The 14,630-nt window shown below is 44.2% G+C and overlaps 1 protein-coding gene across 6 annotated transcripts in view; it reads left to right on the forward strand.

The window, feature by feature from the left end:
* DIP2C (disco interacting protein 2 homolog C) overlaps positions 1-14,630 on the forward strand; it is a 416,214-nt gene that overhangs the window by 344,320 nt on the left and 57,264 nt on the right. For all 6 annotated transcript variants that reach the window (XM_047848086.1, XM_047848087.1, XM_047848088.1 and 3 more), the window contains 3 exons: positions 771-882; positions 970-1,079; positions 9,112-9,242. In XM_047848086.1, the coding sequence (XP_047704042.1) occupies positions 771-882; positions 970-1,079; positions 9,112-9,242 (353 nt within the window). The remainder of the gene's footprint in view (positions 1-770; positions 883-969; positions 1,080-9,111; positions 9,243-14,630) is intronic.

Consider the following 14,630-nt stretch of genomic DNA (forward strand, 5'->3'; position numbering starts at 1 on the left):
CAAGCGTAGGTCTTCCAGATGGCAGAACCAAGGCAGGGCTAGCTCTGGGGCTGGTGGGGAGGATGCGGCCTCTACCATCTAGTTCTGGAAATGGGATTTCATGATTTCACTCACTTGTGGCATTAGGGGCTGGGGTGGCTTCCTCACGCATTAGAGTCGCAGGGCCCTCAAGAAAGTGACCCCTCTCACGGGCGTCTGTAAAGACAGTGGGAGTTTTTTGCACCAAACTGATGAAGAAGTCATATATTTTTCTGAAGTTCTCTGCTGAAGATTTAGAAGTGTCCCATTCCTTTTTGAAAGCGCAGATTTATTTTAACTTTTCTTATGCTCGGGGAAGTTGAAGAGGATTAGAAAAAGGTTTTCCCCTTGGAGGAGAAACCACGAGGGACAACTTAGTTTGGGGATAGCACATGCGAATTCTTTTTGTGGGTGTGTGGGAGTACTGTCCAGGCCACTTCTCTGTTTAGAAAGTCATGGCCGCGTCTGTGGAGACCCATGGCGGTTTTTGTAGATCAGAGCTGACAGAGTGGTTGGTTGGGACACTGCTTTCTGAGCACGCTCATAACCGTGGCTATGTCCTCAGCTCCAGGAATTTCCAGGGTCCTCAGTGTCTGAGCTCTGGGTCTGCGGTCACATCCTGGCCGTCATGCTGGCTCCATGGGAGGCAGCCTGGCCCGCTGTGAAAGCCGCTGGCCTCGGGGTGTGTGGTGAGCAGCTGGCCGTGCATGACCGCTCACCTCCTTCCTCCACAACTTGTTCTCTCACCTCAGGTGAGTCGCTCTGCCTGCTTGATGACAACACAGCTGATCTGTAAGTTGTTGCGGTCCCGGGAGGCAGCTGCGGCCGTAGACGTCAGGGCGTGGCCCCCCATACTGGACACAGGTCAGTCCTCAAACCAGCCAGACACCTGTACCTGCTTGTCTGCTTTGCCGTTGCCTCAGACATGCTAATGGCTTTGTTTTGCTCCAGACGATTTGCCAAAGAAACGGCCTGCCCAGATCTACAAACCTTCCAACCCAGACACGCTAGCTTATCTTGACTTCAGTGTGTCCACAACGGGGATGCTGGCTGGAGTGAAGGTTAGTGACACGGTCTGCACGGTGGCACACGTGAGGGGTGTGTGCTTGCGCTTCACTGAGGCCTTAAGATGCACGGTCACTTCCACGGTTACCTAGGTCAGCCGACTCTTTCCGAATGTCCCAACTGTCTGTGTGTGTGTAAACACAGCCTCACCAGCCCCTAATAAAACACTGCACGTGTTTCTTCCTTGCTGGCTTTCGAATCCCCGTGTTCTGTTGTGAAACTGTGTGCACTGGGATTTCTTGCTTTTTTGCTGTGGGTTCTGTTATTGTGTGCTGGAGGACGGCTCATGCTGTGACCCGTGTTCCTGTTAAAGCATGCAACTAGAGTGGACCCATGAGCAACTCGGGGGGTTAGGAGCGCCAACCCCCTGCACAGTTGAAAATCCACGTATAACTTGTGACTCCTCCTGATAGCCTGCTGTTGACTGGAAAGCTCACCAGTGACCTAAACAGTCGATTGAAACCTATCTTGTGTGTTATATAACATATCATATGATGTTAGGTGTGTTACATGCAAGTGTGTGTATCACATGCACATAGTACGTGGTATGTAGCGTAATGTGTACTGCATTCTTACGTCAAGTAGTAAGCCAAAGAAAACCGATTAGGAGAAACATAAACGATTACAGTCCTGCACTATAAAAAGTCTATAAGTGGGCTGGGGCACACAGACCCGTGTTGTTCATGGGTTCATTGTGCTATGCACATCACCTCATGAGGACCCTCACAGCTCTGGCAGTGTCCTTGCCAAGGTACTGGTACATCCTCAGTAGCCTCAGGAACTCCTTTGCCCACCTCTGGGGGTCTGACCACTCAGTTTGTGTCATTTACTGCATTGAGTTCTCTTTCTCTACCCTTTTCCCAATTTTTTTTATTGTGGTTGTACATAACATGACATAAGTTTACCACAATAACGCACCCAAGTGTGTGGTTCAGTGGCGTTGAATATTCTTACACTGCCATGCAGCCGTCCCTCCCTGCCATCCATCCCCATGACTCATCTTATCTTCTAAAACTAAAGCTCGCTACCTGTTAATAACTCCCCATCCCCTCTCACCCCCACCCCCATCTCTGTGATTTTGATGGCTCTGGGGACCCCATAGAAGTGGAGTCCTGTGCACTCTCCTCTTGTGACTGGCTCATTTCACTCACCGTAATGTCCTGGAGGTTCATTCGTGTTGCCGAGGGCATCAGAATTTCTTTCTGAGGCTGAGTTAATATTCTGTTGAATGTGTGTACCGCATTTAACCTGTCTGTCGGTCCCTCAACGAACACTAGGGTTGTCTCCAAGTTTTAGCTCTTGTAAGCATTGCTGCTGTGAACACAGACATACGAACATCTCTTCAGGTCTTCCACGGAGAAGTGGAATTTTGGGGTCGGGAGGTAGTTACCGTCTTTAACCTGGGAGGGAGTTGCCATACTGTTGCCCACGGTGTCCGTACCATTTCGCATCCTCACCAGCACCACACAGGTTCCAGTTGCTGTCCATCCTCACCAATGCTTAGAGTTTTCTGGGTTTCGTTTTTTTAATGGCAGTCATGTTAATGGATACAAAGTCGTACTTTGTAGTTTTGATTTGCATTTTCCTGATGATTAGTGACGTTAAGCATTTTTTCACGCAGTTGTTGGCTGTTTGTAAGTCTTCTTTGGAGACATGTCTATTCAAGTCCTTTGAATCAAATGGCTTGGTTTTTTGTTGTCGAGTCTTATAGGTTCTTGGTATATTCTGGATATTAATTTTCTCCTTTGGATTGCCTTCTTATTCTGTGGATGGTGTCTTTTGATGCACAAAATCTTTACATTTTCATACAGTCCAATTTTGTGTCGTTTTTGGCCTGTGCCTTTGGTCACATCCAAGAAATCATTGTCAAATCCAGTGTCATGAAGCCTTTGTCCTTTGTTTTATTCCAAGAGTTTTATTGTCTTAGGTCTTACCTTTCTGTCTTTGATCCAATTTGAGCTAACTTTTCTGTGTGGTGTGAGGTAAGGGTCCAGCCTCGTTCTTTTGCATTTGGAGATGCAATTTTCTTAGCACTTTGCTGAAAAGACTGTTGTTTCCCCAACTGAATAGTCTTGGCACCCTGGTCAAAGGTCAGTTGGCCAATATATGCAAGGGTTTATTTCTAGGCTCTCTGTTCTGTTGATCTGTATGTCTGTTTTTATGCCAGTACTGCACTGCTTTGACTACTGTATATTTGTAGTAAGTTTTTAAATCAGGATGGGGGAGTCCTCTAACTGTGTTTATTTTCAAGATTGTTTTGGCTATTCAGATTTCTTTGAGATTCTGTATGAATTCTGTGCGTTTTCTACTTACACAAAAAAATCATTGAGATTTTAATAGAGATTGCACTGAGTCTGTATTGTTTTGGGTAGTATTGACATCTGTGAATATGGTATGTGTTTCCATTTATGTGTGTCTTTATTTTTTAGCAATATTTTATAGTCTCAATTGTACAAGTCTTTCACCTCCTTGGCTAATTCCTCAGCATTTTATTCTTTGATGCTATCATAAATGGAATTGTTTTAATTTCCTCTTCAGATTTTTCACTTAATGTATAGAAATGCAAATGATTTCTGCATGTTGACTTTTTATCTTGCTACTTTAGTGAATTTACAATTTTTAACAATTTTTTGTGTATGATGTTTAGTGTTTTCTACATACAAGTTCATTTAATCCATGAAGAGATCATTTTATTTCTGCCTTTCTAATCTGAATGCCTTTTATTTATTTTTCTTACCTAATGGCTTGGGCTAGAACTTCTAGCACTATGCATAGAAAGAGTGAAAACAGGCATCCTTGCCTTATTGCTGATCATAGAGGTAAAGTGTTGAGTCTTTCATGGCTGAGTATGATGTTTATTGTGTTCTTTATATATGGCTTTTATTCTGTTGAAGCCCTTTTTTTCTACTCCTAGTTTATTGAGTGTTTTTACCATAAAAAGATGTTGAATTTTGTCAGATTTTTTTTGCATCAATTGAGATATCATGTGTTTTTTCCCCCTCATTCTTTGAATATGATATATATTACATTGATTTTTTTTTTAAGATTTTATTTTTAAGTAATCTCTATACCTACTGTGGGATTTAACTTTATGGCCCCAAAATCAAGAGTCACATGCTCCTCTGACTGAGTCAGTGAGGTGCCCCCAATGATTGAGTTTTCATTTGTAGAGCCTACAATCCCTTACAGAAATAAATCCCACTGATGTATAAGCTTTTTAATGTGCTACCGAATTGGGTAAGTGCTTTGTTGAGGATTTTGGCATCAGTGTTCCACAGAGATACTGGTCTGTAGTTTTCTGTTTTTGTAGTGTTTTGTCTGGCTTTGGTATCAGAGTTTTACTAATCTCATAGAATGAGTTAAGAAGTGTTCCCTTCTCGGGGGCGCCTGGGTGGCTCTATCAGATAGGCATCGGACTTCAGCTCAGGTCATGACCTCATGGTTCATGGGTTCGAGCCCCACATCAGCCCCTCTTTCTTTTCCTCCCTTGTTTGTGTGCACACTGTCTATGTCTTAAAAATAAGTAAGTAAACTTAAAAAAATAGTGTTCCTTTCTCTTTAATTTTTTTGGAAACGTTTGAGAAGGACCAGTATTAGTTCATCTTTAAATGTTTGGTAGGTTTTAGCAATGAAGTCATCAGGTACAGGGCTTTTCTTTGCTGGAAAATCTTCTTTACTGATTTGATCTTGCTTTACTGCTTTTGGTCTATTCAGATTTTTTATTCTTTATGATTTAGTCTTGGTAGGTTTTGTGTTCCTTTTTTTTAATTTTTTTAAACTTTATTTTTGAGAGACAGAGACAGCACGAGCAGGAGAGGGGCAGAGAGAGAGGGAGACACAGAATCCGAAGCAGGCTCCAGGCTCTGAGCCATCAGCACAGAGCCCAGTATGGGGCTTGAAACCACAAACCTGAGATCAGGACCTGAGCCAAAGTCTGACGCTTAACTGACTGAGCCACCCAGGCACCCCAGTTTTGTCTTTCTTCTTGATAATTTGGGTTTCAATTTCCATGAAATGGAATTTCTTCATTTCATATAGGTTGTGCAGTTTGTTGGTGTACGACTGTTCATAGTACTTTCTTCTGATTATTTTTGTTTCTGTAGAATCCATAATGTCCTCACTTTCATTTCTGATTTTAGTATTTTGAATTTTCCTTCCTTTTTTCTTAGTCCATCTAACTAGAGGTTTGTCTGTTTTGTCGATCTTTTGGAGGAACCATCTTTTGCTTTCAGTAAGTCAACGCTTCCTCTACCCTCTGTTTATTTATGCTCTAATCTTTATTACTTCCTTTTTCTGACTTGGGGTTTAGTCTGTTCTTTCTGTCATTCCTTAGGTTGTAAAGTTAGGTTGATGTGAGATCTGTTTTGTTTTTTAGCCTAAGTTTTCATGTAAATTTCTGCATTCAAACTGCTTTTGCAGGGCACCTGGGTTGGCTCAGTCAGTTAAGCGGCTGACTTTGGCTCAGGTCATGATCTCATGGTTTGTGGGTTCAAGCCCCACATTGGGCTCTGTGCTGACAGCTCAGAGCCTGGAGCCTGTTTTGGATTCTGTGTCCTCTCTCTCTGCCCCTTGCCAGCTCGCACTCACTCTTACACGCACGCGCGCTCGCGCGCTCTCTCTCTCTCTCTCTCTCTCTCTCTCTCTCTCTCTCTGTCTCTCAAAAATAAACATTAAAAAGAAGTTAAAAAATAACTTTTCTGTTACTCATTTCCTGCATTACTGTCTTGTTTTGTGCTTAGTTGATTTTTTTTGTAGCGAAACATTTGAATTCTTTTTGTATATATTCTACAGCTTGTGTCACTCAGGTGACAGTGGGGGTTGAGTTGAACACCCTACAGTTGCAGTACTCCAGTTTGGAGTATACTCGCTTAATTTCAGGAACACACAAAACTGCTCCGTGCCCGCCTTTCTCAGTTGCTGATGTCACAAAGTTATATACTGCATGGCCCAAAATATGTAGTAGCAAGTCTTTTAAATGCATTTCTTAAGTCTCAAGTTATATAGGGAAAAAAGTGGGATTTAAACCCAAAGTTACAATAACAATCATTTTTTCAGCTAATGATTTTTTTTTACCATATTAGTGTCTTAAATCATGTAGAAAATGAAAAGTGGAGTTACAAAGTATTGCTACAATTATACTAGTATTTATAATTGAATTGTATTTACTTTTGCTGAGATCTAAATTTATTCACATGACTTTGAGATATGTCTCATATCTTATTATTTCAATCGGCAGGAGTCCCTTGAGCCTTTCTTTCATGGCAGGTCTGAGTGTAATTGAGTACATTAATGAGTACTTAAATGTGATGAGCTCCCACAACTGTTTTTTTTTTTAATGGGAATATCTTACTTTTTCCAAAATTAATTACCATTGATTGCCCAAACTTTCCTCGGGAAGTTGTAAGACTTGAACAGACCCCAGAACTCCAAAGAGTCTCATCATTTTCTGACACAGTTGTTGTCTGGTTGCTATGGAGACAGTCTTCCCAGAATCCTCTCCTCTGCTTTTCAGTAGAATCTGAGGTGACACACCAAATAAAGTGCAATATCAAATAAAATAATTCTTCAAAAGCTTTTTGGAGTACAGATTTCTTTTCATACCAGGGTGAGTGGCTTTGAGCCGCCTCCTGTCATAGCCAAACAGAAACACACACTTGTGATCGTACCATTTTCATGGTCTACAGAAGTGGGGGCTATAATGTTACATCTTGATTCGATAAAGATACTTACACGTGAAACAGATGAAGTGGCGTGACTCTTGGTAATTCCACTTAATAGAAATGTAAACCCTGGTAATCCCAGAGGGATAAATAATTAGACTTTTCTCTGAAATCTTCGTAAGTTTTTATTAAACTTCTGATTGTTTGTTTGATGAGTACCTGAGGTAAAATATGTTGTGATGTCATTTAATGAAAACCCATTTGCCTTAAATACTGAGAGGTGTAAACAACTGAAATCATCTGGTCACGGTCTTCTCATTGAATTCTCTTCTACCTCTTTGGTTGCACATGTCCTCATGTCTCTCAGAAATTTTGATTCAGTTTCAGCTTTTGGTCCAAATGTCATTAAGTATTCAAATATAGAATGAACGCTGAGAGAGACTTAGCCAGTAATCTGTTTTCCCCCTAACGGGCACTATTTAATGTCTGATTTAGTAGAAGGCCCATGAGTATATGTTTATGTGTTCAATTTAAGTTTTAAAATACTAACCATTTAAAAGTTTAATTTGAACTCTGAAGATTTCTGATAGACGCTGGAGAAACGTTTTCACTTCAGTGGGGAAGTCGTGTGGAGGACCCTTCCCTTCAGATCAGTGGCCCTCTGGGCTTGCCCACAGGACGCTGTCATACTGGCGGTGGCTCTCCCTTCCACCGAATGTGCAGCTGCCGTGTGCCCAGGGAGTGGACACTTACTTTAATGTCAGCTAAAGCAAAACTGCTCTGGAAGGTAAACCCACCCAAGAGAAGAGCTGAGGCACATCCCGGAAATACTTATAGTTGCCCTCATCCCTGCTTCCTCCCACTGTGTCTACTCTCACCGTCTGTTTCAGAGTAGGGCATTAGAGCTTGTTGTCTGGGGCTTTTCAAAACGACTCATCCAGGTACAAGTCTGACTTCCTAAGAATTGGGAGTTTTTCCTCCAGCGTGGGCTGTTGGGCTGTGATGTTGGCAGGTCCAAGACTGGCGCTTGGAGACGAGTCATTTAGCTTTCCTGGTTGCGTTTTTCTTCATCTGTCTGTGCTCCTGTCACTCTGATGAGTTCTGCTTGTGCTTACTCAGCCTCAAGACCCAGAGCACACTGGGGTCCCCCAGGGTGATGTGAGAGCCCCTTCTCTGCCCTCCTGTGCTCTCTGCACCCATTGTGAACGCGCTCACAGGCCCTGCAGTTACCGGAGTTCTCTCAGTTTTCCACTGGACCCAAACTCCTGAGGTCAGACAGAGGCTGTGTTTTATTCTTCTTTATATTCTGAGCACCTAATACAATGCCTGAGACATAGCATGTACTCCATTAACGTATTAGTATTTGCTGAGCTGGACTGTTCTCAAGCTATAAATAACGCCTGCACAGAGTAGGGGTTCAGGCAAGGTTTGTTTTAGTGGCGAATCTGGGAATGTGGCTAATTTCGGTAGCTAGGATTTTGCTCACTCCCGATCTAGTGGGCGGGCAGAGGTTGAAGGCATGTTTCAGAAACCCAGCCTTGTTTCTTCTTTAAGCAAATATCGTGGCCTTAACAGCAAGGGAAAATGAGCCGTATGTGCTCACTTCTCGAGTAATTCTGCATTACCTCGTGTGGATTGTGCGGCGGATCCGTCGCGAAACCTCCCTCCACCCACAGCTTCAGCAGGGCTCCCACGCTTACCACAGAAGTGGACCTGGCCCTGGCTTCTCGCCTCTGTTGCTGGCGCGACCCACGGTGCTTCCCCCAGGCATTTGGGCGGGTGGCCCTGAGTATTAGGGTGCTTGCTCCAGCCCCCCACACGGTTCAGCTGCATGGGACGTTCACTTCACATTAACGCCAGATGTTTTTCAAACCACAAACTTGGGAAAATTTTCCTTTTCCTCTTAGGCTTGATTGGCTAGGAAGCTTCTGTGAGAAAACTGATTTCATGAGACATATTTTATGCTGTTTGGCAATAACTTCCATCACGTGGGAGCCCTCTTACTGTCACCTCAGCGATGCGGGGAGACGGGAGCTTGGCTGTTGTCCTGTGACTAATGCTGGTTCTGGCCCGAAGCTGTGTGACCTCCAGCACACTACCTTCTCTGAGCCTGGTTCCTGTCACTGACATGGGATGTTCATCCACGCGCCCTGCCGGCCCTACCGCATGACAGGCGTGTGTCGGGCACGCACCTGGGAGGGGCCGTGAGCCGCAGCGTCTAGTGTCTCCCCACCTCCTTCCCTGGGCTGTGGGATCGCCGGGGAACCCTGTGCGTGCCCACTTCCTGTTGGGGTGCGGGACGGGGTCGCTCCAGCTTGGGCCCTGGGTGTCGGCCACGTGGACTGAAGGCGGCCTTGCTGTCTTCCAGATGTGCCACGCAGCCACCAGTGCCTTCTGCCGCTCCATCAAGCTGCAGTGTGAGCTCTACCCCTCGAGAGAAGTGGCCATCTGCTTGGACCCGTACTGCGGACTTGGGTTTGTCCTGTGGTGCCTCTGCAGGTGAGTGTCCTCCTCAGCGTCTTTACAAGGACGAGGAAATCAGTCGCGTGCGCCCCCACTTGAGACCGTTGGCAGAGTAGACGCTAACGTCTGGGGAGGACTTCCACTTGCAGAGGGGCTGGCTGCAGGGGGCCTGCATGGGTCCCTGCGCCAACCCCCCTTGGATTCCACATCCCGCAGCGTCTGGAGACCGTGGTCTCCGTGAACTTTGCTGACACCTGCAGAGATGACAGACTCTGGGCACATTCTGGGAGGCTCTCTGGTGGGGCCCCCTGTTTTCCAAGCGCAGGACTCCAGCCCGAGGCTCCCAGCAGTTATCCTCGGCCTGGAGTTTGTGTCACATCGGCCGGTGAGAGCTCAGGCTCTCTCTTCCTTCAGGCTTGTCCCTGACGCGGGCGGGGGAGGAACGTCAGCTGCAGGAAGGCCGGGAGCAACCTCCATGAGCACTCCCCTCACCTCCCAGCCACGGTCACCGCCCCCCAGCCAGCAGCCACCCAGCGTCCAGCCCAGAGAAGGGTCAGCAGGTGCTTGTGGCGAGAATGAACTTGGGGAAGTTCATTGGCATTTTGTCCGACTGCATATGTGTTCCCTGAAGAAACTGTAGAAAATATGCAATAACGTAAAGACCTCAGTAATCATGCTGCCCGGTGATACCAGTTAACAGGCACTGTTAGCATTTTGGTATACCGTCTTCCAGTTTGATGTCTGGTGTAGCGTACTATGGTTTTATCGTTAGCACTTTGAACATCTTTAAGTACGTGAAGTGCCCCCCATCCAGCTCCCCGCGGACCAACATTTGGCCCGCTTTGTTTCACGTCCCCTTCCGATTTTTAATGCAATCTCCAGACAGCACGCTTTCACCATAAGCCTTCAAGTACGCGTACAGTTTTTTTGTAAGCATGCACTAACATAGGTATAAAACGGAGATGCTCCAGTATGAAAGTGGTTAGGGTTTCCTTTTTTCTGGCCGACATTCTCTAATGTCTTTAAATGTGCCCCTCAGCTATTCTAATGCATTCACAATATTTAACAATATGAAGTTGGATTAAAACCCAATCCTATATTTTTGAAAAACACATTTCAGTTAGAACAATTAAACTTTTTGAGAGAGCAGATGGAATTGAGTTAAAATACTTAATGATTTCTGCCTCACTGTAAAATGCAGTAGCCTTGTGGGTAACTTTTCCTCTCGGGAAATAGTTTAGGATGTGGTATTCCAGCAGTGGTGCCAGCGACCATAGACATGCTTGGCCAACTAGGAAGGAAGCCGCCCTGACCTACCTACTTTATAGGAGACTGTCCATGTGTCTGTCTGTGTGTCACTTGGCAAGGTGCCGGTAAAGCTGAAGCCAGCAATGGAGTGCTTCGCCAACGCCCATGCACCAACACGGGATGCTCACTAGTAGCAGCGAGGGCATGGTGGGGGCTCTTAAAAGGAGTTATAAGGAACCTTTACCTAACGAACACATCTCCTGCAAATTCACTCGGCAGTCACAGAATCACAATATTCTGTCGATTGCCCCTGCAACACTAGAAATCAGTATACCATAGCTACAGACTTCTTCCTTCTGAGGTCCTCTATAGAAACAGATCCCATCAGACTTGCTTAAAGACCAGACCTGGGAGCATCCCCCCCACCCCACCCCCAGTGGTGATGAGGATGCCCAACACCCATAAATCCTGCACACACGGTTTCCTCTCAGATGGGCTCGCGTTCCTTCAGGAAATGAACAAGATGAACCTGGATGTCATTTTGTGCAAGAAAGTGCTCACAGTAGGGCGGTGACATGTCCTTCAGAGGGGCTCCCATTGGCCAAATTGGGGGAATTTCAGCATCAAGGTAAAGATTATGATAGATGATAACGCTTTGAATAAAACGGGAAATTATTTCACTATTCAGACAAACAGATGAACAGATTAAAAGCTCCATTGCTATGGCAGACGTCTAGAAAATAGTAGTTAATTATGACGGGAAGGAGAGAACCTTCACGGTGGAGACTTGGGGCAGGAGTGTGTCACCCAGAGGGTTGCAGCGGGGAAGACAGCATTCCATCCGGGGTCTTCCTGGCAAAGATACTTCACTGACTCCAAGCCAGGGAGCATCAGACACAGACTAAGGAGGGACGGAAAGCAGCATGTGGACACCGGTGTCACAGAGGCCTGAGGACCCCACTGCCCCCCAGGCAGGCCGATGGCATCTGTGGCCTTGTCTCCCAACGGGCTCCTTTCGCTGTAAAAGACACCATCAGGACAACTGGCAAAACTTGACTGAGGGTCCCAGACTTGGGTGGAAGAAACGTATCTGATCCCTGATTTTGATGCCTGAATCGGCTTTGTGGAGGAAAATAAACTTGTTTATTGGAAATACCTGCTGAAGTATTTGGGGTTGATGGGGCATCAGGTCAGTGACTCACCCTCAGATGATTCAAGAGGGGAAAAAGTATTTCTATTCAAAACTTTTCTGTAACTTTGGATTGTTTCAACATTTTTAAGAAGTTGAATGAAACAGTTTTTTATGTCTTCATTCTAAAGTTCCCTTCAGTCACAAAATAGAGGATTGTGTATCTGAGACTTGAGATATAACAGAGTTGTTTCAAAATATTCATGTATTTATTTATTTTGAACGAGAGAGTGCATGTAAGCAGGGGAAGGTCAGAGAGAGAGAGAGAGAAATCCCAAGCAGGCTCTATACTGTCAGCGTGGAGCCCGATGCAGGGCTTAGACTCACGAACCATGAGATCATGACCCAAGCTGAAACCAAGAGTAAGATGCTTAACTGACTGAGCCATCCAGGCGCCCTTGTTTCAAAATATTTTTAAGATCAAATGTGTCTTTAAAAGCATTCAGATAGTTGATATTCATGGATTAAAAGTTTTAATATTGTTAAAATGGAAATTCTTTGCAAGTAGGTTTAGAGATTTGATGAAATTCCTGTCAAAAATCTCAGCATATTTTTTGTTTTGCAGAAATTGATATTGTCCTAAAATATAAAGGAAGAACCCACAATATCTAAAACAATTTTGGAATAGGATAACAAAGTTGGAAAACTCCGACTTCCCGTGTTCAACCCTTACTATAGTAGCCAGGACAGTGTTATACTGGCAGAAAGGTAGGTAGGAAGGTAGATACAGAAAAAATAGTCAATGAAACACAATAGAGAGTCCAGAAATAGCCCTGTTGCATGTGGTCACTTCATTTTTCAGCAAAGACAGTTCAGTGATAAAAGGGTAGTATTTTCAACAAACGATGTTTGGGAATATTGGGCGTTCACCTGTAACAAGATTAATTTAAACTTTATTTTGCATCATATAAATAAATTCAAAATAGGTTGCAGTCTTTAATGTAAAAACTAAAACTTTTGGAAGAAGACAAATCAGTAAATCTTAATCTCAAGTTAGAGTTCTTAGATATGGGGCAATACATAAAAGAAATATTGGTAAATGTGGCTTCGGTAAAATTAAAAACTTGGGCACATCAAATGGCACTTGATAGAAAGTTGGAAAGACAAACCACACACTGGGGGAAAGTATTTGCAAATCGTAACCTGATGCAGTCCTTCCAGACAGATACCAAACGAGCTCTTAAAACTCCAGAAGAAAACATGCAACATGAATTTAAAAACGGGCAACAGGTCTGAATAGATATTTCACCACAAATACACAAATGACGATAAACGCATGAAAAGATGTTTCACATTCATTAGGAAAATACAAACTGAAACCAGTGAGATGACACTTCATACCCACTGGAGCAGATACAGCCACAAACCCCAGAAAATAACAAGGTTGGAAAGCTTCTGTTTTCCAGTTTCAAAACTGTGCTACAGAGCAACAATAACCAAGGGTGTTCAGAAACTGGAATTCTCACATGTTGTTGACGGGAATGTAAAACGGTGAAATTTTTAAGTTTGGCATGCTCTTAAAAATTAAGCATAAATTCGCTACATGACCCAGCAATTCCACTCCTAGGCGTCTACCAAAGAGAAGGAAAAACACACAAAGACTTGATGTCCGTAGCGGCCTTCATAAAAAAGAGGAAAAGAAGCAGGCAGTGCACACGTCGTAGCTGCTGGATGGACAGTGTTGGTCGTATCCCGTGATGGAATACAGCTACAGTGTGAATAAACGTCAAAACGTCACACTAAGAAGCCAGGCTCCAATACCACGTATCACACGATTGTATCATAGGACGCCATTTACACGAAATGTGTGGAGAAGACAAGTCTATGGAGGCAGAAAGTGGGACAGTGGTCAACTGGGGCTGGGGTCAAAGGACGATCGAGCCAGGTGGACCCAAGCCATACATGTGTGTGATGGAAGTGTTCTCGAACTGCGTTGTGGTGATAATTCTACAACGCTGCAAGTTTAGTAAAATCCTTTCAATTCCGTGCTTCAAGTGAGTGGATTTATGGTACGTGCTTTATACCTAAGTGAAACTGTTTAAAGAAGAAGACCGCCCATCATCAGGATAACTGAAGAGCACGAGACAGTAGCCCGCAGGGCGCTGTGTGTCGTCACGCCCCGCGTCTGTCTTGCTCCAAGTGCCGGAGTTGTGATAGCTAACTGAGCCCCCCCTCCTTTTTTTAAACTTTTTTTTTTTTTACCCCCATGTGTCTTTTTAGCCACCTTGTTCTCTTTGAAGTTCAGATCTAAACTAGAATTTTTCAGGTTCCAGAAATTCTCAGAGGTTAAACGTCTTCAGTATAAGCAACCTGCTATCACATAGGTCCGTTTCGGAAGTATTTGTGGCTGCCGCCAAGACGTCAGCGCTGGCTAGTAGATGAAACCGTTCATCAGCATCTGCTGGACTGAGCAAGGAAAGGACATATAAAAAATTCATGAGTCGGGCTTCCTGTCTGTCCTCTGTTATCAAGATGTCATTATTTTCTTAATGTTGACTTCCATCCTACTTGTGGGAATGAGGAGAACGGTGAGCTGTACTTAATTTTCATAAGTGTGCTTGGCATTCTCTAGCTTTGAATTCCGCACAGGGACCCAGCGCTTTCATGTGTGAATGGTTCAGAGGAAGCAGATCACTTGTCCTGATGTGTATTCTTGAGAGAACTACTCATGGGTGCTTTGTATTTAATTTTCTGCATTTGAATCTCCCTACGATAGTATTTGTAAAATAAAACCCTGGGAACAATATGGAAATGATAAATGCCATCATTAAAAGGAATATCATCATAAGGTTTTACCTGCATTGTGATTCCCTAAGATGTGTGGCTCAAACGTCACTGACCGTGTTTGGAACCTGGCACTGAAAACGTAAAAGTCCTTGGTGAGAAACAGCGACTGTGTAAATTTGAGCTGCAATAAAAATCATGCAGGGAAATTAGTTAAGTTGTATTATTAAGCCTGATTCATGAACAGGTTGAATAACATTTGC

This window comes from Prionailurus viverrinus, unplaced genomic scaffold (genome assembly GCF_022837055.1).
Source record: "Prionailurus viverrinus isolate Anna unplaced genomic scaffold, UM_Priviv_1.0 scaffold_51, whole genome shotgun sequence".
In the NCBI taxonomy this organism is placed as follows: Eukaryota; Metazoa; Chordata; class Mammalia; order Carnivora; family Felidae; genus Prionailurus; species Prionailurus viverrinus.